Below are 24541 nucleotides of genomic sequence, written 5' to 3'. Positions count from 1 at the left end.
GTGATGAAGAAAAGAAAGGTACATTTTATATAAGAATGTGAAATTTGATGCTAAATCAACTCTGTGGTATTCAGACTGATAATGCCCAAAAGTTGCTGTAAATAAAGTCTTAGGTTTTTTAATGCATAATCATAGAATGTAGTAAAAACTGTCAAACAAAAAATGAAGCCCCTGTATTTTTTAAATTCTTAATTTTTCATTTATGTATCTTCAGAATTCTTTCCATATAGCTGATTTTTTTGGAGTATTTATTTTCAAAGTACTTTCTTGTAGCTTCTACAAAAACAGCAAAACATGTTGAATTCTTTCTTGAGCATTTTCTTTCTGTTAAAATAAGTTTGGAAGTTCTGTGTTTGATCAGTTGCAGTGGTTATTAGGGTATTCATATTCAGCATTATTTTCATTACAAATTAGTGAAGGTTCTTTTACTACCACAGATATTTAGAATTACTCTTTTCTTTTGTAGTCCTGGGATATAAATGACTGATGTAGGAGTTAAAACAGGGACAGCTTTTTCCCTTTAATGTCACCCGATGTGGCTGGGCTTAGATCACTCCTGCCATCTACTGCCAGCCCCGAGTGTGAACAGGCTCTTGTGGCCAACCCAGGCAAACGACATTTCTGTGCTGCTTTTGTTCCCTTCCTTAGGGCTACGTTTATGTACGAGCAGTTTCCAGAGCTCATGAACATGCTGTGGACTCGGATGCTGAAAGACAACAAAAAGAACTGGAGGAGAGTTTATAAGGTGTGTAAGGATCAGGGATTGGTGCTCATGCAGTGTCCTGGTGGAGTTCTTGTTCAGATAATCCTACAGCACTTTCTCCTCTAGCAACATAGAATTTCTTCCCTAAATGTTTTATAATTCTGTTGGTGAAGTCAAAGGTGTTTTTCAAATGCTGTGTATAAAAAACCCCACAGAATTTCTGGGTTTAGAAGCACATTAAGATGTTACTTAATGAACACAACAGAGCAATTCCATTTTGCTGCTATTCAGGTGTTAGACTAGTGCTCACAATTTCAATTTTCCCAAAGGACTTGCTATGAGCTCCATGAGAAGGAGATGTTAAGTTACTGTGCTATCAGGAAAACATTTTTTGACAGAATTCAAGAATACCTGAAATAAAATGCAAACTAATCTTAATTTTCTGTCGATTTGTAATGCTTTAAAAGTTGTAGTTTACCTTTGAGTGGGCCAAATTTTCTTGCAGATCTTACATGACAGTTTTTTTGTCCTAATTGTGTTTTGGAAAAGATCAGAGTCATTTGCATTTTTTTTGTCTTTCATGCAGAAACTTTTTGCTTGAGATTGTGTTGTGCTGCACTTAAAGTGGTGTTCAGTGTTCACTGAATTATGCAAATATAACCTCCTTTTTTAGAATTGATGTATTAGACTAGGTTATATTGTGTTTTTCTTGATGCCAGGATTTTAGCAAGACGCAATTAATTCTAAAACACGGTTTGTGTTTTTCACAGGTGCTTGATGTTTTGTAGTCATAGTAATTGTTTTCCCTGAAGTACAATAGAAATTAATATTTAATGCTATCACACATAACTACTTAATGTTATAAAGACTTCTTGAAATTGCTTATCAGGTTTAGATTGGGTGAAATAAAATTATAGTTTTAGCTGATAAGGGCACTACTTCAGAGAAAGAACCTTATTTCTTTCTAGATATAAATCCTCAACATAGAGAACTGAAATTAAATTATTATTTAAACTTCATTGGTTTTGTCACTTGTTTTAAGTCGTCCTGAAATGCAGTTTTGTATATCCATTGAATGCTGCAGAAGGCTTCTTAAATTCCTGTAGGAGTTACCTTTCAGTGAAAGCCATTGGAAAATTGTGAACAAAAGATGCAAAAGAAAATGCCTCATTTCTCAGGTTAACTTTTTCTTCTTAATTGCTACTGCTTTATCTTAAAACAAGCAGTGGCTGATAAAGGTAACTACCTGTGATTTAGTAGTAACAAGCTGAAGTTTTAAAAATACAATTTTGATCGTCTAAAGAGCAAAAGATTGATGTGAGGAAAAAAATGTTTCCATGGGACTCATATAATAAGCATGTATTTAAAAAGGGAAGGTTAGTATTTACTTATTTGGGGAGGGGGGTAGGTTTGGGGTTTTTGCAAAAAAAGAAAGGTAGAGTTTTTGTTCATGCAATCATAAGGTGCTTTGTATTTTTATAGTCTTTGCTGCTCCTAGCTTACCTCATAAGGAATGGATCAGAGCGTGTTGTTACAAGTGCCAGAGAACACATTTATGATTTGCGATCCCTGGAAAATTACCACTTTGTAGGTGAGCAATAGAAAAATCTTATAAGCAAATTAAAACAGTAGTTGGAGTTGTCAGTCACCTGAACCAGCTTAGAAGCTTCCCCAGTCTAATTAAAATGTGACTGTTGCCAGTTGTGTGAAGAGTGCAGAATCCAAGACGTGGGGCCCTAGAGTATTAATTAGTGAAGACAAGAACTTGCAGAAAAGACTGGCTAATAACAACAGAACCAACACAACATGAGTGTTGGGGTTTATATTAAAATATGCACTAGAGACTGGTCCCCTGTGGTGTCCGTAAAGGAATAGCTTTAATCATATGGGAAGAAAAGGTTAGAGCTCCAAAACACACACATCTGTTTGAAGCTGGGGTTTTTTCCTCCCACCAAATAATATTTACAGTGCAAAGGCAGCAAGGCCAGTGTGTGTTTTGAATGTGAAAAAGGCTGGAAAGGAGCACATTTAGCTTATAGTACTTCCCAACTGAAAGCAATTTTTCAAAAAATCAGTTCTGACATTAGACTGAGTTCTTGCAATGAAACTTGCAAAAACTGTGCTAAAAAGACTGAGGAAGAAGAGTGATGTTTTAAGGGGTTAAAATTGTTCAAGTGGAGAATACAAGTTCTGTCTCAGCCTTTGTTAATCTCTTCTATGTTTAAGTACACCATTCAGTGCAAACTCATTTATCTAAATTTTGTTAATTAGTCCCTTTTAAAGAGATGCAGTGGACCTCATGCAGTAGTCCCGAAATCTTTGAATCGTAAACCGTTGCGTTTACAATTCAAATTTTTTTATCAATTTGGTGTTCAGTATTGCTGCCTCTTACTATTTTCCTTTTCCCTCCCATCTTCCATCCATCATCTGTGTCCTGCATTACCTGACAGATGAGAATGGCAAGGACCAGGGGATAAACATCCGCCAGAAGGTGAAAGAAATGGTTGAGTTTGCTCAAGACGACGATCGGCTGCGGGAGGAGAGGAAGAAAGCAAAGAAGAACAAAGACAAATACATTGGGGTGTCCTCGGACAGTGTCGGAGGGTTCAGATACAGTGAGTACTGGGCTGCCTTGGCAAGGATTGCAATCCACTTTTGCTTTCCCAAAAGCACGTTTGGAGGCTTGAAATGCATCTGTGCATTTTGTGTGAGTTTCCTGGGGTCTGTCAGAGCTGACTTTACAGGCACCAAGTACTCCTTGCTCCCAGTTCCTCTCATAGTGTGTACCAGGGGTCTGAGCTTTTGTTGGGGCTTCCATCTGATGTATCCCAGCATGCCATCCATGATCCAGCTGCCAGTCTGTGTTTTTTTCTGACCTGAGTAAATCCTTGGCTGCTTTTAGTAAGGGATGAGTCCCAAAGTCCCAATGGCACAAGGCTCTGGTTTGTTGATTTCTTTGAGAGAAGGGTTTGCTGTAAGAGCTCAGTAGTAGCTGTGCAGGGCTTAAACTTCACCTGTTTGCCTGATGCTTTCTGACTTTTTTCTTATCTGTGAGCCTTCCACTTAGATTTGATCCCTCCTGTTTTTGACAGGTTGCTTCTCCATTCTCCCTTTTCCTCATATGCAAAGTAGTTTAAAAATTTCCAAGGGAGGATAATACTTGTTTTATTACATTCCTTTAGCCTTTGCTACTTGCTTGGAATTGTGGTGATTCTCTTTTTAGGAAATACTTATGAGTCACCGTATTTGTACTTTTTGTACATGTCCCTTTGTTCTCTCACTGATCTTTTGACTTCTCTGTGCAGTCGTGATGTATCCTTTTAGGCTGGGTAGGATCATTTCTCTATGTGCTCTTTAGGTATCATTCAGGTTTTTTAATTTAAAGGACTAGTTTCTGTCTTGTATTTAATTTTTGTGGTAAAGGGTTTTGAATTATTCCTTCATTTGTTGAGTAAAGGTTTTTTAAAAGTCTTTCTTGCAGCACAAAGCAAACCCTTTCCCAGGTGAGATTTCTAATCAAGAAGATTCAAGTTATTTAAACAAAAATGCTTTTATTAATTTTTTTTAATTAATTTTGATTTTTTTTTGTTAGTTTATTTTACTGAAAATACTGAGCTTCTAGTTGGTGTCTATTTTAATTTAAAAATTTGTATTGCACAGGCAAATCCCTCTAAAGGAATCTGCATTAAAATGCTTGAGAGCCTGACATAAACTGAAATAAGGCCATTTTATTCTCCTGCAAAATTTAACAGCAGTACATTTCTGAGCAGTGTCTCCTTTTCCAATGATAAAGATCTCACTGAGTATCTCATGGATTTGTAGCAGGTTCTTAAATGAAAAAGTTTTATGGATCTAAACAGATGTCATTGGAGACTTGCACCTATGTCTTTACTAAGAAAATACACCCTGTATGATATGAAGTTATCAGATAGGTATAATTCAAATTTTGCACCTTATGATGCTGGAATCATAATTTTCTTTTTATTAAAATGGCTTAATTGAAAACACCTTGAACATCATGAGAGCTGCAATAGCATTTGTTTGCAACTTGAAGTAGGGATTATTTCACTGTGCTTCCTTTCTGCCTAAGTAAAAAAAAAAAAAATTACTATTGTTTCGCATTTTTAAAAGATGCACAAAAAATGGCTTGTTGTATGTGCATGATAGCCCAGAATATAAATGTTTGCCTATGGATGTTGTGTAGAAACTGAGCTCGTTTGGTTTCCTTTATACACCTGTATTTTGTGAGGAAGATCTGATACAAGATCACAATACAAGATGAAATGTGCAGTGCTTCTGATAGCAAAGTCTTTGTTGAAATGGTTTTTTAATTTGAATTAAACTCAAGTTGGCTGTGTGTGTACAAACAAGACTCTTCAGTGTTCTAGACTTCCTTGATGGGATTGTACAACAAATATGCTAATTTCAAGTAAAACTGGCAGCTGTTTGTAATCTAAAATACCAATATCAAGGTCTGGAATACTAAGTTAGAAAAAAAAGGTTTTGATTTCTTGGTAATAATGCTCAGGAAAAATGTTCAGGGTATCCAGTGGCCCCTGAAAAGGTGAGTTTACTGCCTTTTCTTTTTTCATCTCTCTTAAAAAATTTTAAAACTTTTTTTAATTGCTGAGTGTGGAAAATGAAAAGTTATTATGCACATTCTTTCAGTATTTTGGTACTGTGTTTCTGTGTATTAATGTCAGTGTATAAAACCCCCAGTGATCACTCAGCTCAGCCAGGAGTGGAATATCCTGCAGTAAGGGCTGTTCCAGAAGTGCCATGTGCCCTTCCTGCTCAGCTGCTTCTGCAGCCAGGGCTGCTCCTGCCTCTGCTGCTCCTCCAGCAGAGCCAAACAGCCTCCTGATGTGCTGGGCATTGAGCTTGTGGCATTGCCATAAACAAAAGTCTTTGAGCCTTCATTCTTGCCACTTCATGATGGGCATTCCATGCTGTGCCTTGCTGTAATAGAGTTGATTCAGCTGGGGGAGCTTTGTTTGCTCTGTGAGCTTGTACAGCTCAGGTGTGTGGGGCAGGGAGGCTTGAGAGGGATTCCAGAAAGGCCACAGGCTTTTTTTGGGTACCTTTAATAGTTCTTATCTTTGTCTTACCAGGTGAAAGATATGATCCTGAGCCCAAGTCCAAATGGGATGAAGAATGGGATAAAAAGTCAACTTTTCCTTTCAGTGACAAGTTAGGGGAGCTCAGTGACAAGATTGGCAGCACCATCGATGACACCATCAGCAAGTTCCGAAGGAAAGATAGAGAGGACTCTCCAGAAAGGTGCAGGTACTGAGCTATTGTACCCTGAATTTATCTGTGAGATTACTCTTAGGAAGCAGTTTGACGTTGCTGGATATAAGCTACAATCCACTGCCATTCTTTTTGTCTGTAGGGAGAAGCATATTTGGGTTCAGTACCTGCTTCCTGGGCTTCTGCAGCTCCCCTGGCCTTGGGGAGCAGTGTGGCTCTGGCAGTAGTTAACTGCTCTTGGCTGCCTTCCATTACTGCCCCAGCTGCTGGCAAAGCAGGGAATTTGGCTGAAATATCCAAAGCTTTTCCTTGTCTCAGCAATTCAGTGCTCATGTGCCAGTGTACTGAAGGCTGCCACTTAATGCTGCAAGCACTCTGAATGCTGGAGTGCCGAGGAAGAAAATTGAAATTCCTTTGACACAGTGCTGCTTCCCTGAGCTGATCTCAGGAAGAACAGCCTGCAGGTGATTTCTTAAAAAAAAAAAAAGTTAATTTCAGTTGAGGCTTTTCAGGAAAATACTTTGTTTTACATCTGGTCATTAAATTTATTCAGTAAGGGAGAAAGTCTACCCTGCTTTGGCTACAGAAAGAACTTAACATCTGTCACACTTCAACAGGTGCATTGAATTTAATTATCTGGAGATCAAGTTTGTACTTAACAGAATCTGAAATTGCTGTAGAGAAAGTGCTCAAGTATATTGAAATAATTCCCTTTTGGGAAAACTGAAAAATCAAATTTGCACTGAGATTTGATTAATATTTTTTACAAGAATATCTTTAGATAGGCACACATGTATATGAACATAAAAATCCACATGCACACATCTGTGTGATGCAAAACTAAAGCAATTTTGCACGGAAACAAAAAATAATAATAATGGCAGCATTTCTGGAGGAAAGCCCTTGTGGTCCTCTTGGTGGGGCATTAATAAAACATAAAACTGGCATTCTCTGCACACATCAGGGTTCCCTCTTAGAACCTAATATCAATGGACTACAAAGAGAAAGGATCAGAAGAAAAGTAAACAATTCACATGTAACAATGGTGCATTTCTGTGTGCATTTCTGTACTTATCTTTCAAAAGCAACTTGTCCCATGATGTCTGCAGACCTCACCAGCCATGTTTCACGTAGGGAATGTACAGTAAACATTTTTTTTTGTCTTACTACTTTTATTTCTGAATAAAAACTGTCTCTTACATATGCTGGATAAAGTCTTATATTTTTCAGTGGTTTAGACAATCCTTTCTGAAGTCTAATCTTTAGCAAAAGCAGTGTATTTTGATGAATTCTCCACTGTACATCTTTGCCCCAAATAACACTGCTCTTTTTCTCTGGCTAATATTACATTTTACATTTTTGCTTTGCTCTTGTAACCCTTGTCTCTTCTGTTTGATTTTTCTCCTATTTTTTGTGGTCTATGTCAGGTTTTGTTTGTCTCAAAATTTATAAAAATTATAAACTTGGGACAAAGAATAAAAGGAGGATTTTTTGGGACATACATGAGCAAAGGCAGTTTGGTGTTTGCAGGTTATTCTGCTGTAAGAAGGAATTCAGGCTGCAGCATTTCAGCTCCTCTAACATTGCTGCAAATCCCAGCCTGGAATTTCTTTTTCTCTTCTCCTGGCATGGGGATCAAATACATGGAAAGGATTTTTTCTAAGGGTTTGAGTGAAGAGGTTTGTTTCCACAGAAGCCATCAGAAGAAGATTGAACAGATGGTTATAGAATGTCTGTATATATCCTTTGGAATACTGTAAATACATGCCTTAGTGCATGCTCTATTAGCAAAATACTATATTTAAATATTAAAACTGAAGGTGGCATAAAATTTTAATTATCATAACTTAGGCTCAAAATAACATTCTTTTGTAAATGCCTCGTGAAATCTCTGTATTTTCACACTTCAGCAACTTTTTTTGTAGAAAAAAGTGCCAAAAATGTACTGACTAATTTGTAGCCTGCTGCCATATAATAACAATTAAGTTGCCATTTCACTTGGAAAAGTGATTAAATGGTGATACTCACTCAGCTGGCAAACGTGCTGCTATGTTCTATTGTTTCAGTCTTAATAACTTTATAAACCATTATTGCTTGAGTAATGTAAAGCCAATAAAAGCCTTGAAGCACAAAGAATAAATGTCTTACACACCTTACCTGTGGCCAATAAAGCTTGGAAGCCATGGTCTTCACACACCAGAAGAAATTGGCCAAACTTGTGCATTTCTGACTTTTCTTAGATGGAAAAAAGTGCTTGAAGGAAATAAGAACTTTACCAGACAGCTAAATGATACAAAATAAGTGTACAGTAGATTTCAGTGCAACTGCTTTACACAGTGAGATTTGGAGAAGCCAAGTCTGCTGCCTTTTTTTTAATTTAGATGAAAAATTCTAACAGTGTTATAGAGGAAATGATTTTTTTTCCATTAATATATCCCTGTGCAAATAGTAAAAACCTCAAGCAATACCCCTTGGGGTGGGAAAGCCTCTGGTTTTCTTTCTTAGTGCTTGTTAGTTCTTAGGTGAATAAACCAGCTGCTGTCCTGAGTCCTGCACTGCACACTGAAATTGTTGTTTCTGAATTACCTGCAGACACACAGAGATGCTTCTGAAACACTGCATTTTTTTTTTTCCTAAGAATTCTTAAAACTCTGTTAATCCTTGTTTCACCAGCACTCAGAAAGGTTGATGTAGGTAACAGAGTAGAAAGGAAGCAAAGCTTCCAGTGCTCCTCTGAAAGGAGGCAACAGCCATGTTTAAAGGCAACTCTAAAGAATGACTAAAAGTCTACTTTTAGTCATTTTATGATACCAAAAGTATCTAGAGAATGACTTTTATATTGGAGTGTAATTTCGATAAACTTAGTCTCAGTAAATGGTTTTTGTTTTCTTAGAGGCTGTTAAAGAAAAACTCTCACTACAAAAACTTGAGGCAAAGGAAAAGAATGTGTGTCCATACTTTGATTTCTCAAAGTTGTAATTCTATACTTTCTTTGCAGAAGTTTTTTAATTATTTGGTACATTGCTGTAATTTTAAATTCTCTGTGCAATTCTCAGATGAAGCACTGCAATTTTACTAAGCACAGTAAACACTTAGAGCAAACATTAATCTGTAATATTTTTTTTTTTTTTTTTTTTTTTTTTTTTTTTTTTTTTTTTTTTTTTTGTTAATGTGACCATTAAAGAAAAATAAAAAGTGGATCTCCTGAGAGAGTTTGGAAGAAGTATAGGTTGTCATGGAAAATTGAATCTTGTAATATTTGTTCTCCTTTCTGGCATATGTGCTTAATTTCTTTCCTCAGAGCCTTTAGTCATTTTTTTTGCTGTATATCACCAAAGACTGACTTTTTTCATTCTTGCATTAGTGAGATAGATCTGTAGCAGTTCTCTATCAATCAGACTTTGCTTGTCACTTGTTTCCTTAGCCCACAGAACATTGTTGGACTCTGGCAGGTATTAAATACAACACATGGACAGACTGAGCCTTAGTTGTGTTGTCTGGTCTTGGATGTTTCCAGCTGCATCCTCCACCCTCCTCCAGGGCTCTTGGGGTGGATGCCCTGTGTACACCATGAGAATTTGCAGATCCCTCTGCTCTGGGGGCTCCTGTTAAAATCCTGATGTCACAACTGGAGATGTGGCTCTGGTCCCCTGTGGGCACACAGGTGGGGTAGCAGGGCTGGGCTCACACTGCAGGGTTGGAGTGCTTTGGAAAAATCAAGTTAAATGATGCCACTTGAGCTCCCCTATCTGTGAAAGGCTGACTCAAGCCAATGCCAGAAGCTGCTGGTTGGTCAGCAGCTGTGAAATTTATCTTTTTAACAATAAAAGAATTGCAAAAGGGAGTGAGCGTTTGTGTTGAGTGATGTTACTGAGTTGAGCCATCCCCAGTGGTGAGCAGGTAACATGCACAGAGGAAATGGAACATGCAGCATGTTCCCAAAAAGCCACCATTGTTAGCAGAGAACAAAGGCTCCCCCCCAGAGTATATTGCAGTTATTGTCACATTCCCTCTGACAAAGGGACAGCCTTTCTTAAATTTTTCAGTTTTAGTATTCTAATGCATTATTAAAATATAAAACCCTTCCACTTTCAACTCTGTTGCTAAGGGAATTACAATTTCAAAATACATTCCAATGTATTTAAGCTTTCTCTACAGCAATTCTCACTTATGTACAAATCCTGATGGTAACAGGCAACGTGACTGGTGGTGGAGGCCAATTGCTTTCTTTGTGAAAGACTTAAAATACAAAAGTAGAAAATATAACAAATGTATCAAATAGTGTGCAACAACATCTATAAAGTTTTTGCCTAAAAGGGTGATATTTTTGTTCTTTTACGTTTTGAGAACAACTGTGCGTGCTCTGCTAATGGTAACATTGCATTGCATAATTCTGTAAGCAGTCTGTTCCCACAAACATCTCTAATAATATGAAAGCCTGATTCCCTGGAAAAGGAAATGAGCTGAAATACAAATGGAATTGTGCAAATCCAAAAGACAGTACAGAATACGGTTCACTGCTTTCTGTCTCTTGGTGTAAGTACTGAGCACACCTGCCAAGTTAACTTTCAGTTGCTGAAGTGTTACATAATGTGTGGGGGAGTTCCTGTCAGAAGGTGATTCAGTGTACTGGGTTTAAACACTGATTTCCTATTATCCTCTATCATGGACTTGCAGTTCATGCTTAACAAAATAATCTGCTTTTCTCCACTGCTTCTGTACAACAGGTGCAATGCTGTGTGGTGTGATGTGTTGTGTAAGGATGGAACAGTTCCTCTCTCAAATGTAGGAAAAAGCAGCATTTTTATCATGAACTGTTGTACAAGAAACTGCAGTAACCAAAACTCGTGTAGCTTAAGCCAAATGTCCTCTGAAGGAATTAAGAAGTCCATCACGAATGCTGTGCTATCACTTTTGTTTTTCTAGTGACAGTGATGAGGAAAAATCTAGAAGAGGCAAATCTCCCAAAGCTGAATTTAAAGATGAAGAGGAGACTGTGACAACAAAACACATTCATATTGCACAAGCTACAGAAATTACCACCATCAGACAGAAACGCTCAGCAAATCCTTCCAAAACCATTGACTTGGGAGCAGCAGCTCATTACACAGGAGACAAAGCAAGTCCAGAGCAGAACTCTGCTGCTCATCCTGCACAGCCTACGACAAAGGTGAGACAGCAGGACAGCACAGCATTTTGGAAGCTGTTTTCTTCTGTCCTCTAAGCCATTTTCTGATTTAGGGTAGGTTTTGGAATGCAGCCTTCAAGGGAGCTGTTTTATCAAAAATGTTTTGTTTATCATAGTCTATGGAACGGTATAGTTGTAATTCATTGTGATTGCTTTAAGGTGGAGAATTTTTTAAATATAGTCATTAGCATGTTTTGCTCTCTTCAGGACAGCAAAGAGAATTTTGGCATGAAGTGTTGAAGATTCCATGAAGCTGCGTGCTTACTGAAAACTTACCAAATTCTTCAGTTATAAAAGACTATGAGCTTTAGTTTTTCAGTGTTTGATTTCACATTTTAGCCACATGGTTGTTGGCTTTAAAGCCAAATCTTCAAAGCAAAAGCAAACAAAATCCTTCAAAACCCCAGAAAGCTTTTTAATGTCATTTGATTGATTAACAACATCATGAGTTGAGATCTGGTGTCCTTTCTTCTCCAGGCTGCTGTCCCCTCTGGCAGCAAGTCCTCTAATGACCTGGTGGACCTGTTGTTTGATGGAGCCAGCCAGCCAGCTTCCACAGGTAGGTGGGGTCTGTTCCAGTTCTGAGGAGAAGCTTGTTTGTTGCTGGAATAAAGTAGATAAATTGAGAAATGAATACTTGAAAAAATGTAACACTGCCTAGAAAGAGCCCTTTGTAGCAAGGTACTGTGTGTGCTATTGCATGGGACTAATAAATGTTAGGAGCACAAAGATTAACTGCTAGATCAGTCTGTCAGAAACTGTATGTAATGCAGTTATTTATAATTAACTCTAAAAGCAAGTGCAATCCATTCATATTCAAGCATTTCTCATAGTGCAGTTCAGAGGCTGGGCAGGTGGAAATGGATAATCTTCATGGAAGCTTTCATCTGAGGTATATGGCAAACTTCTTTTTTTGTCTAATTTTCTCTTGGCACTTGGTTGATCCAAACCCTAGAACCAAAAGGAAATTGCTCCCTAAAAATTGAATTACTCATTTAAAACACATCCTTCACTCTCTAAATGTATAGCAAATCTGTTAGTCTTCAATGGACTTATCCTTATGCTCCCAAAATGCAGTTTCTTTTTAGGAGTGTGTTAAATTTCAGTGCATTCCTAATAGATTGGTAAGAGTACAAAGGATCTTTTACATCACAGTTACCACAGTTCCATGAAAGTTAAGATCCTGGATCAGAACCACTATCCCAAGTCAATACTGATTTTTTTTCTACCTAATTCTTAGGGCAGAAAGGTTTCGAACCCTTTTTGTTTTATATACAGTGTGAATGTTTTTGCTTTTATAAAAATAAGATCCCATTGAGAATAGATGTTTCCACTTCAAAATGAACCTGCCCATATTTCAAACAGAACTATGGCAGCTTCTGTATTACAGTGTATTTAAATCTTTCATCAGTTTGGCTCATTGTTGTAGTCAGCCTTTTTTCTCTTTTTTTAATCTTTTTTTCTCCTTTTTCCAAAGCAGCATTTAGAAACGGTGCTGAGAAGAGGCACATTACCAGCTGTCCTGCTAAATAACCTCTGCTGACCTGAGCAGGCAGATGGAAAGGGTTCATTTGTAGTGACAGATCTCGTGTGGGAATCTTTGAGGCTTGCTCGTGTTGAGAGGATTAGCACTGTCCTTCACACGCAGGTCACTGGTTCTGACCACTGCTCCTTGCAGCCCAGGCTGTGGGAACATTCCCAGTGTCAGGCAAGGCAGAGGGAAAGGGTCAAATGCAGCCTTTGATGTGTCCTGTGAAGGAACTGGCAGGGAAGTGATGTCAATTCAGGGAACTTAGGGTTTGCTTATCTGTGTATTTTCAGGTGCAGAGATGTGAAAGGGTTACTCTTTACTGGAGCAACACAGTTTGTATGTGAGGGGGTGCTTGTTTGCCATAAAAGAGATGTAAAATCCCTGGTTAGACCTGCTGGGAGGACTTTTTGGTGTTACTAAGCTGAGGTTCTTTAACCTTTCTTTAGAGAATTGCTATATCCAGCTTAATCTCTGTCACCTCTCTCTGAAATTCAGTTTCACTTGAAAACAGGCAAGAGATGGGGAGGAAAAGTTAAACTTGACCAAAGATGTTAAGGGGTTATTTTGGGTTTGAACTCAGTTCTGTTTTTAAAATTAAATTAATCCCTAGGCACTGTCAGGCAGCCCAAGGATAATGGGTGTAGCAGGGAGCATTGATTTTTATTTTTCCCTTCAAGCAAGTGGTCAGGAGTGTGTCATCTGTGTTTCTTATTCAGCATATAAACTCTGAAACCATTAACCTGTTCTGAACTCTGCAGGCACATATGTGGGGAAAAAAACACTTGAAAATGTTCATTGCAGTAGACAGGATAAATAGGATCAGATCAGGTTTTTAGTTTGATATTTCACTGTTCCTTTTTCATTCTTGGGTGTCAGAATAAAACGTGTATAGACACACAGGAGATGTTTATTAGATCACTTCAGAATTTGTGTTGAAGAAATTGCTTAACTTTTTGTGGAGTTGTTTCCCTCTTGAAAAGGTGTTGAAAGAGTTTCTGTAGTGCTGTGTCTGAAAATTCAGAGACCATCCTTGCATTCTCTGCCCATGTTTTATATCCTGCACTACACACTCAGCAAGAAGACATTTCCCCTTGGAAGAGCAGTCGCCTTCCTGGCAATGTCTACAGTAAAATAGCATTAAAAAGAAATACAAGTACACATGTATTAGGAAGTGAATGGTTCCTTTTATTACTGCTGGCCATTTATTAAAAAGGAGATGGTTCTGGTTTAATTAACCCAGTTGAGAGTAGCAGATGGGGCAGAATGTCTTGCAGCGATAAGACAATTCTGAAATGGCACCAGATGTTGGAAGCTGTCCCTGGTGGTGTTTGAGTGCAGCACAGATGTTCCAGTCCCACCTGGCTGCCTCCTAAGCACTGCAGGCTAAGCAGCTGTGATGTAACCTATATAATGTACGCAGAACACTAAAAGCAAAATAATTGAACTGCTGCAGCTTCTTCTGAGGGTGGGACTGCTTGGAGGTGAAATCTTTAAGGACAAACAAATAAGGTCAACTTCTTGGCTTCCTCTGGTCAGTGGAATACCTGCTTGAAAACAGTACCAATCATAACTAGTGATTTTTATATCTTTTCTGAGTTTATTTTAAAAATCAGCTTTACAATATGGTTCTTAAGTCTTCTGCTTTTATACCTTGGCCATATCTTTTTCGTGAAAATTTGTTACTATGCTGTATTCAGAAGTCAATAATTTATATGCTGTATACAAATGTCTAGTTGGAAAACTTAATGTTCTTGCTGCAGAAAGGAAGCAAACTTATAAAAAAATGAACACACATGGAAGCTCTGTCCCTGAAATCCTAATTCAAGATCATTGCAGAATCATTCATGCTTTAAATAACACAAAAACTAAATATAAGGTGACATGTAATTTTTCATAAGGAAGCATAATAAATTAACTTTTATACAATAGAAATGGTTGGCCTTTTTATATTATGCTTCCAGATTTTTAATTTTACAAAGTGCCAAGCTGATAGCATCAGTCCCCAGTTAAAAACCTGTTAATCTTTTTAATATCTCTGAATTTATTTTTGGAGATGACAAAAATTTGCCTGTTTTAGTTCTTCCCATGGAAAACAACTGCAAGATCTGCAAGGCAGTTGGAAATAATCCAGTTTATTGTTGCTCAGGCTTGTACAAACATAGTGTGAGGATGAACAGGAAAACAGAGCTGACTTAGGGAGCAGAATCAATAAATGCCTTGTGTCAAGTGCAGAACAGCTTTTCTTCATAAATCCCACATGCAGTTGTTGCAATGGATCTTTGCACAGTTCTGTAACAGCTTTTGGTTTCTCTCTGTTCCTAGGTGGATCAAGTGACCTATTTGGAGGATTTGCTGATTTTAGTTCACCTGCTGCTTCAGCGAGTTTCCCATCATCACAAGGTAGGATTGATGTAGGGATTGCAGTGCTGCTGAAGGGTGGAAGGAGGGCAGGAGATGCCATGTGGCATTATTGAAAGTCCCTTCCCTTTCCAGGGTAAAGTGTGTGTGTGTGTAACTGGACCACAAGTGCTCTGGGAGGAAGGAAGATGCAGCCTGGCTCAGTGCATGTGCAGACATTTTACCTGCAGACAGACAAGCTTATCAGGAGACATGGCCACCATCTGAAAAGGTTTCCCTTAAAATTAGACTGGAAATCAATAAAATATGCTTGGAAACCTCATAAAGTGATCCAATTTCCTTTGGTGGGATCTACAGGGTTGCAGAAAACCCTGGAGTGGGGAGAGCTGGCTGGCTGTCCTTTGTGAAGTTAATTTGAGCAGTAGTGATGTTTGTGATGAGGGGTTCTCAGCCAGGATGCAGGATCAGGTACAAAATGAGAAAAGAACAGCAAATCTACCTGGAGGCAGCTTTTAGTCAGCATGTTTCCATCTCCTCCTTTATTTTGCTGTGTTGGGAAGGCTCTGCTGGGCCTGGGTTGGTTAACAGACCTTCAGTGTACTTGGTAGGAAAGAACTGCTCTGGTTTTTGAGCTTTCACAGTCAAACCCAAGATGTTTTGCAAACACAAAGCTGCCCACTATGCAAATAACTCCTGTGTTAATACAGTCTAAATTGATATAATCCTTTATCTGCATTAACATGATTAATCTATTCCAATCACCATTATGCAAGGGACAAGGAGTCCTGTGAAATTATTAATCATTCCTGAACAGTGTAAGCCCCTCTAGAAATCTTTTCCTTGTTGATTAATCATCTTTGAAGTCCTACTGAAGGGGCAAAACCTCCTCCCTTTTACCCCCTCTTCCATTATTGGTGCTCAATGCACAGGTCTGAACACAGAAGGAGCACACTCAGCATTTACTTATCTATCAGGAATATTTAAAGTAGGTTTTAATTTTTAATATGTAATACTAATTGAAACATTCTAATATAGTGCCTCTTTGTGAGGAAGATCAAAGCAAATGTTCTGGTAAGGCCCTGAGCTAATGAATATTAGCCCACTTCATGCACTGAAGTTGTTGGCAATACTTGGATTTTGTGAATAAATTTACTCTTCTACTTTTCTTTAAATTGTAGTGTGTTGGTAAAGAAACATGACTAAAGGTTGAAGGTGTATGTTGATAAATATTTACACAAAGTGTTAAAGTCTGCTGCAGTCACCCATCAGTGGGTGGAATAGATTATGGAAGCAGCCATTGCATAGGGCAAGAAATAGAAATTGGCACTGGATTCATCTGCCCCAGCTCTGTGTTTTGGAGTCTCTGTTCAGTCAGCTAAAGAAATCCAAGAGATTATTTAAATGTTCACCAGCACTCAAAGCTCATTTCCTATGGCAGTGCTGTTGTTTGTGATGTAGCTAAGTACCAAAAGTGAATCAGTGGGAGAATCAAAAAACCAGAGCTGGCCAGTGGCCCAAGCTCAGAGTGTGATTCACTGTGTAGCCTGTGAGCTGTTTAAATGGTGTTGCTTTATATTCAGCATCTTCTCTAAATGCTGTTTTAAGCTTTTCTTCCCCCATCAGTTCTGTGAATCAACAGTTTCCCTGTTAATGGGGAAACACATGTTTTGAGGGAGGGAACATCTCCTCCTGTTTGACTCCAAGGTTTGACACTCTCAGTTCACTGGTTTGTGTCACAACATCTGTGATGCTGAGGTGCCCTTGCAGGTGTCTACAGACAGCTTGTGCTGTTGGCTCTGCCTTCACAGAGAAATACAGAGAGAGAGCTCAGAGTTCTGTGTTCTGATTTAACACTTGTCTCCAAAAACCCCAACTATTGAAATGGAACAGTCTTTAAGTGATGAACTGCAAGAGTTCAGCAAAGCTGCGGCTGAGAGAAATGATTGATCCAAGATTGAATTTCTGCTTCAAATCAAGGCATTTAGTTCAGGAATCAAATTTTAAAAATCTAATGTGTTTTATATGAACACTCCATGGATGGGAAGTGCTTATTCCTTATCACCTCAAATAAGCTTTCCTGGCAACCTCCTCTCAAAGTTCTGAGTTTTATTCCCCTCAGTGTAGTTTTATACAAAAAGCTACAGTTATATACAACCAAATTTGGATGTAGTTGTCTTTATTATGATGGAATTTGCTTTATCCAGTAGCTTGTTCCTTACAACTGCTCTCTCTGCAAATACCAGAATGCCAAGATAAAAGGTTGATCTATATTATGCAGGTTCTCAGTGTTGTTCTGACTGTAGTCCCCAGTCTACCCCAGGTTATCTTCCAGTTGTACTTCAACTGAAACAAACCTGTCCCTGCTTGCCTGGCATCCACAGGTGACATCTTATCCAACATCTTCTACTTTCTGTGTACGGGTGTTTCATGTTTCCTTTCGTACCTTGTTAAAATTGTTGGAATATTCATGAGAGGGAGTGATGTCCAGATGGAGGTTCTACCTGCAGATGTTAATGTGGACGGACACAGATCAGCTCTCATTTGTTTCAGTTCATGGAATATGGCATTTGCTCAGTGCCTTTCTCTAAGTCTTGTCTTTCTTCTCTGTCTTCCTTCCTCCCGCACTGTTGCCTTTTCTTCAGGTACAGCAACAAGTGGAAATGGAGACTTTGGTGACTGGAGTGCCTTCAACCAAGCTTCTCCTTGTGCCAGTGCTTCATCTGGAGAGCTCTTCAGCAGCACAGCACAGCAGCCAGCTCTAGAGCTCTTCAGTGGCTCACAGCCAGCTCCGGGCCAGCCTTCAGCTGCTTCCAATTCTATGGATCTGTTTGATTTGATGGGACCCTCTCAGACAACCATGACCTCCTCACAAAGCATGAATTTCTCCATGATGAGTTCCAATTCTATGGGTGTCAGTTTACCCATGTCCAGGTCACAGGTATGCTGCTATTGCTACAGTTTGCTAATGACCTTCTTCTCCTTAATCACAGCTTTGAAAATGAATGCATTCCTCTCCTGGAATGCATTAGACCTGGTCACTAAGATGGGATCAGCATTTTGTCAAAAATGTTTCAATTGCATCCTAAACAGAAAATCTCTTCTTGAAGATGGGTCTCATTCCTCTAGGAAGTGTAGCTGCTTTTTTGTAGCAGTTGAGTTTGGTAGTGTAAGGGCATTCTCCACAGAATGTTAGAAATTTCCAGCCTGGTCCGTTCTCCAAAATACAGACATGCCTGCTGCAGTGGAGAGTGGTTTGGAAACTGTAAGGGATCATCTTGGTATTAGGAAGAAAGAATCAGCATGGTTGAGTTCAAAACTTGGCTGCTGCTGGTCACTGTCACTCCACATTGATGTGGGACTTGCCCTCTGCTTACAAATAATCTTCTAATCTAACTGTGGAGCAGCACCTGGCAGCCCTGTTTTGGAAGAGATAAAGTTCATGGCTTTGTGGGTTTTATTATCTTCTGTGGAAAACTAAATACTTCTTGTTCAGTTATTTCTTACCAATAAATTGTTTCAAGTGAATCCCAACAAACTTTTCTTTTTTAGCCTCTGCAAAGCGTGAACCCAATGATGCCGAAGCCTAACTCACTTTATAATGCAAGGACAGAGATGGTCCAGAAAAATGCAAGCAAAACTCTACCCTCAACTTGGTCAGATCCCAGTGTAAATATCAGTTTGGACAATTTAGTACCTGGGATGCAGCCTTCCAAACCCCAACAGCCATCGCTTAATACCATGATGCAGCAACAGAGTAAGTGATCATTGCACTGTTATGCACACTGAGCCCTGTCTGTGTTCCATAGGCTGTCCCTGAGATCCAAGTCTTCTCTTTTCCTTCCTTTAGTCATACTTGTTTCATAAACCACAGTGACCTTGTGACACAAGTGTTCTTTAAATGGAGATTGGTGTGTCAGGAGGCTGTGTCTGTGCAGGTTCTGCTGTAGAGCTTGCACCATGGCTGTATCTTGACTTTTGGCTTCCTAATCTTTAGAACTTCTCTAGAATATTTATTGGTATACAATGATACTCATACCTTCTGTAGAAGCTTTCTTAGTCTTCCTGCAGAAAATATGGTAAGAAGGGCAATAGAATCATAAAATCATTAAGGTTGGAAAAGACCTCAGGGTTTGCTGAGTCCAACCTGTGACCCATCCCCACCTTGTCACCCAGGCCCAGAGCCCTGAGTGCCCCATCCAGTGACCTTCCTTGAACAACTCCAGGGATGGGGACTCCAGACATCCCTGGGCAGCCCCTTCCCATGCCTGACCACCATTTCAGTGAAGAAATTCCTCCTGATGTCCATATCAGGAAGTAGCTGCAGGCCTGGCCATAGAGATTCCTCCTTGTGTTCAAATCAGCAAATATCTTCAGGCCTGGCCATCATATCCACGTTCACAGCAGTGACCACACAAGTTCCTTAAATCACAAGAGCTCTTTCCATATGAGAGGTTGCACTCAGTGATTTTTGTGCTCTTATCTTTGCAGATATGCAACAACCGATGAATGTGATAACGCAGAACTTTGCAGCTGTGAACCTCAGCCCCCAGCCCAGCATGATGCCTGTGAGGGCACAGAGCAGTGCCCTGCTGGGAGGGCCCGTGGGGCTGGCAGTGCCCGGGGTGATGTCAGGCACCATGGGCATGGCCTCCATGGCCCCTGCACCCTTGATGAACCAGGGAATGATGGGCATGAACATGGGAGTGCCCGCCACAGGAATGGGCACAATAGGAATGGGGGTACCCAACATGGCTATGACCTCTCTGACTCCTGGGACTGTACAACCCAAGCAAGATGCCTTTGCAAATTTTGCCAATTTTAGCAAATAAAGATTGTAAAATAAATAAATAAAATGAGATTAAAATAAAATAAATGGGCAGACCGAATGAAGGATTTTTAGCTGCACAAATATAGCTGGGGAAGGGATGGGAAACACTGATCAATTTTTTTTTTCTTTATCAGTTAAAGTGTCTACATAAAGAACCAAAAGCTATTTTCTAAGTGTTGAAATAACTAGTGTTCAAATTCTGGAGAGGTCAGAGATTCTTCTAAGGAATGTGTTGGATGATTTTGCAAAATAATTTGTATTAAGACCATCAAAAAACCTTTCCTACGTAGAAGAACCGATTTTAACTTTGAGACTTGATGGAAGACTGGATTGGGGACTGGGTAAAAATGTTTGAATCTAATTTTATACTTTTCTTTTTCTTGAAGAGCTTTGACTTTCTTTTCCCCCTCTCCCTGATCGCTTTGTCATGATTGGATCATTCCTTTTACTACCACTGAGTCCACAATTGTGAAGTCACTCAAGTACTATGATCAGTTTTTTATAAGAATATATATTTTTGTCCAAAAATGGCATACATATGGCTTACATACTATGGCTAATTCAAAGGGACTGGGAATGTATATATACTTTTGCTAATGTTCCAGCCACACTGCTGTATTACCCAAATTTTTATTGTAAAAATTCTCTCTCAGCAATTTGGTGATCAACAGATTTTTGGGGTCTTAACCTGCTTCTAATGTTACAACTGATATCCCATGCAAGTCTGGGAGAAGCTTTATCCAAGACAGTTGGAAGGTTTCCTTTCAGAAAACTCCAGAAAATGCACTTTCCTGGAGTTCTGTTCCAGTAGCACTTGGCATCCTTTGTAGCACCAATGTCCCTGAGGAGCCACTGGTTTAGGGCATCAGCAGCAGGTGAATCACACTTCAGTGATGTAAATCTGAACCTAACTTAATCCAATGGCATTGGATCCTGACTTTTATACAACACTTGGTGATTCTTTTCTGTAAATATGGCATTAGCAGCTGTGGAATCCAATAGAGGAGTAAAAAAATATATATATTAATAAAGGAGACCTGTAGCAGTCAAAGATTTTACTGATTTACTGAAAGCAAAAGAGTGAATTAAGGTTTTGGGGGGTTTTGTTTTTTCTTCTGTAATTCTGCATTTAAGTTCACATGAATCAAGATTTTAGAATCTGGAACACAAATACATTGTTATATTCACAAGCTGGGAATATTGTTAAGAATAAGCACTATACTATAGGTATGAAATTTATTGCCTCCCTTTTCTTATGTTGGATTTCTTTTTTATTATTAAATTGATAAAACTTTGTTTCCATTGTATTCATAATGTTCTGTTATACATAACATTAAAATGTTCATTAAAATCAATGTTGGGCTGCTTTTCCTTTCATTCCGTTTGACGTTTATGAGAGCATTTGGGAAAAAAAATAATTATAATTTGGGCAAAGTAATTTTTATAAATAATTTAAAATTGTTTAATGACTTCTTATCTGAAGCCTTTCCTATCTGGCTCTACCGTTAGGAATTAAAAATGAAGCAGGCAAGATATCCTGACCCGCTCCAGCCTTGCTAATGCTCCATCTACAACATTTCTAATTAGGCAGAAATTCATGTACTTCAGCTAAGTGGTAATGAAAAGTGATTCATTTGCTGAATAAGAGATGAGAGTGAGTGTAATTAGCTGACTGCGGTTTTTAATCTTTCAACAATTCAATGTGTTTAAATTAGTTTCAAAGAATAGGAGCTTTCAAGTGTTGTTACATCAAAGTAATCAAGGCAGCCTTCAACGGCTGAGTAGGAGAGATGGCTCTGGTTCCTGTTCTGAAACCTTTACACTTATTTGGAATAATCATCTTCAAACCCTCTCGTTGGAACAGATGGGAAGGCTCAGACTGGTTCAATGTATGCAGAATTGAGGTGGGAAGGACTGGGAGATGGGGCTGGGAAAGCTAAACCTGGAGTCAGTGTTGTTTCCCTGTCATGCTGGAGGGTGCGGTGCCTCTCAATCCTCCTTTGGCATGAATAGGATGTGTGTTTCTCATGTTGTCCTTCTGAGGTGGGTTTGGCCAGTGAAATAGCTCTGAATTGAAGGACCCATGTTCCTGTTCAGGTTGTTCACATCTCTTCAGATGAACCCTTGGTTTTGCTTCTAATTGATATTGGTGATAACAAAGCAGATTTGTCGGGGGTTGGAGTGACTCCAGCAGAAAATGTGGTCCCTTTAGGTGGGTCTTTGTGGTCGTGCCTGTTCCACCTCAGTCAAGGGTGCCCTGGCTCAGGGAACAGCTGTATGGGTGACCTGATCTCTGCTCATCCCATGGGTCAATACCCTCCCTATGAAACAGGGAGTGTGTGGAGTGTGAGGAGCAGCTTTGTCAGCCAGCCAGGTCCTCTGCAGGTGGGTGAGAACAAAGTCCTTCAAGCCAAAACAAACATCAGAAAAGAAACTCTGGAAAGATTCTTCAGAATGTGGGCCAGGTGCATCCCTGTGCATCTTTTCTGCAGTGATGAGAGCCTGCAAGTTTTCTCCCCAGCTCAAGCACATGGATCACAGGTAGCAGTGCTTGGTAGAATGTAGTTTACATCTTTATTTAAAGACTGAATATAAAATGGGTATTTGCTTAAGGCAATATTGAACTTGTTCTTATGGTAAGACAAATACCATAAAATGTTTCCATCTCTGCTATTTCAGGTATGAACCAAATAATATCTTTAAGCTAGAAATTACCTTTCCTGGTGAAAATGCCAATGAGCTACTGCGTGAATGGGGACAGATCTGCCAGTTATCAACTGCTGCATTATAGAATTCAAAGTCTTGCTGCTGTGTTAGTACAACTGCTTTCTTCATTTTTGAAGCCAGGTCCAGCTGTACCTGTGATCTCTCCAGAAGAGTTTGGCTGGCTGGGTGTTGTATATCTGAATATAGAAACACAGAATTTAATATATGGAATTACATTATTCTGTAAATTAATTGTGTGTTTGGTCCTGAGAGTTAAACTTTTAGCACCTCTGGATTCTGTAGCTTCTAAACTTTAAAAGAGTTAAATTAGAATGAGTGCAATCCTTAGTAAAGTTTGTCTCTACTTCAGAAGGGGAGAAAAGGGCAGCAGAATTCAACTCTGTGTTTGGTTTTTTAATAGAATCATTAAAAAATGCATCTTGATGTGTAAAAAGGAGTTATAAATTCCAGCACAGGTGCAAGTTCAATGATAACTAGAGCATCCACCATGTTCTACAAAAGAAATTATATTCAAAACAGCTAAACAAGGGTATTTATAGCAGCATCTGTTTCAGCTCTATCTGTCAGCTAAGAACAGTCTGACACAGCTTAGGGGAGGTGGGGGAGGGATTTATCAATGAAGTGTTTACATAATGCAGGCAGGCATTGTATACTCAAGGTGATACCAGCTATAACAGGATAACAAATATCTAAAGACACTTTTATTCTCAGAGGCCTTTGCTCCAGGAGTCACTCTACAAAATTGCCTCCATGTTCCTCTGTGCTCGCCTGTAAACACACTCACAGCAGATGACATTTTATACTGCCATTGCTGCCTTCTGGTTAAGGCTTTTCATGCTGAGGGCACTTTTGATTTTAATTTTTTTCCTTCCTCACAAGTTTTATTCCAAGGTGTCACTGACTAAAATTTAGATTTTTTTCAGGTTTTCAGTTGTTTCAGAATTTCAACCTCTTCTTTCTCTCCCAATGATGGAAGTGCAGCTCCTTCTTGGGACAGAGTGGGGCTGTTGCTGTGTGCAGTTAGCCAGAAACCACAATCCCCAGGAACCTCTTTTGCCCAGATCCCATGGACTTGGAACTGAGTTCAATGTTTTAAACATTTCCATGGGCAAAGGGCTTCCTGTGGGTGGTGGTGATAGCCCTGCTCCTGGGAGCTGCTTTTAGAGCTTGGAGCAAAGAATTTGCAAAGACATCTCGGTGAGCTGGGTTAATGTTGTGAGACTCAGAAGGATGGTCCCTAGAATTTGTAGGTCAATCTCTACAGCTTGTTCAATGATCCGGTCACAGTTTTATCTAGCTGGGATGCCATGGAATTTTTCTTCTCCGTGTAAAATGACCTTTTAAAAGTGAGATGTGTCTAATTTTCATTTCTTATGTGCTTCTGCATCCACTATTCACCTAAGGAATGATAAGAGGTACGAAAAAATCTGCAGAATGGGGAAAATTAATTAAAGTGCCTTTGCAAAACTCAGTGTATCCCTGGATTCTGCAGCTGAGGGTTCTTTACATGGAGTAATCCAGTCTCTTTTTCTAGGTAAATCCTGCATTTATACAACACAGTAAAGGTTCAGCTCATGTGTGTTTTTAAAAATGTCTTTACTCCTCACAAATTTCCAGATTTTTTTTTTTAATTATGCCATAAGGTACTGGCTCAGTAATTAACTGGTTCTTGAATCGAGCTACAATTACTTTGTTTCATGAGAAGGGAAAAAAAAGAATGTATACCAAGACAGAGCTACTTTCGACATCTGGGAACCTCCTAACAGCTGGCTATCTAATGAATATGCATCTGCTTAAGAGGCTGTAGGCCATTAATAAACCAATAGATATAAAACAGAAACAATCTTTGTCAGCTTCAAATGAGATTGGATGCAATGTGCTGTGAAGTGTCACTGTCACATTGAATCCAGCCGGGGAGGTTAACGGCGGCTCCGCGGCGGAGAGGGCGGAAAAGCG

The 24541-nt window shown here is 39.1% G+C and overlaps 1 protein-coding gene across 2 annotated transcripts in view; it reads left to right on the top strand.

The window, feature by feature from the left end:
• Window positions 1-21213, top strand: part of CLINT1 (clathrin interactor 1) — a 46219-nt gene extending 25006 nt beyond the window's left edge. For both annotated transcript variants that reach the window (XM_059483446.1, XM_059483447.1), the window contains exons 3-12: window positions 649-745; window positions 2186-2294; window positions 3154-3318; window positions 5815-5989; window positions 10880-11123; window positions 11619-11700; window positions 14995-15072; window positions 17673-17968; window positions 18580-18784; window positions 19519-21213. In XM_059483446.1, coding sequence (XP_059339429.1) covers window positions 649-745; window positions 2186-2294; window positions 3154-3318; window positions 5815-5989; window positions 10880-11123; window positions 11619-11700; window positions 14995-15072; window positions 17673-17968; window positions 18580-18784; window positions 19519-19859 — 1792 coding nt within the window. In that variant the 3' untranslated portion in view covers window positions 19860-21213. The remainder of the gene's footprint in view (window positions 1-648; window positions 746-2185; window positions 2295-3153; window positions 3319-5814; window positions 5990-10879; window positions 11124-11618; window positions 11701-14994; window positions 15073-17672; window positions 17969-18579; window positions 18785-19518) is intronic.
• Window positions 21214-24541: the final 3328 nt, after the last annotated feature.

The sequence above is a fragment of the Ammospiza nelsoni genome, chromosome 16 (genome assembly GCF_027579445.1).
Source record: "Ammospiza nelsoni isolate bAmmNel1 chromosome 16, bAmmNel1.pri, whole genome shotgun sequence".
In the NCBI taxonomy this organism is placed as follows: domain Eukaryota; kingdom Metazoa; phylum Chordata; class Aves; order Passeriformes; family Passerellidae; genus Ammospiza; species Ammospiza nelsoni.
The sequence above is the reverse complement of the archived record's forward strand: the minus strand, read 5'-3'. Positions and strand labels throughout refer to the sequence as shown.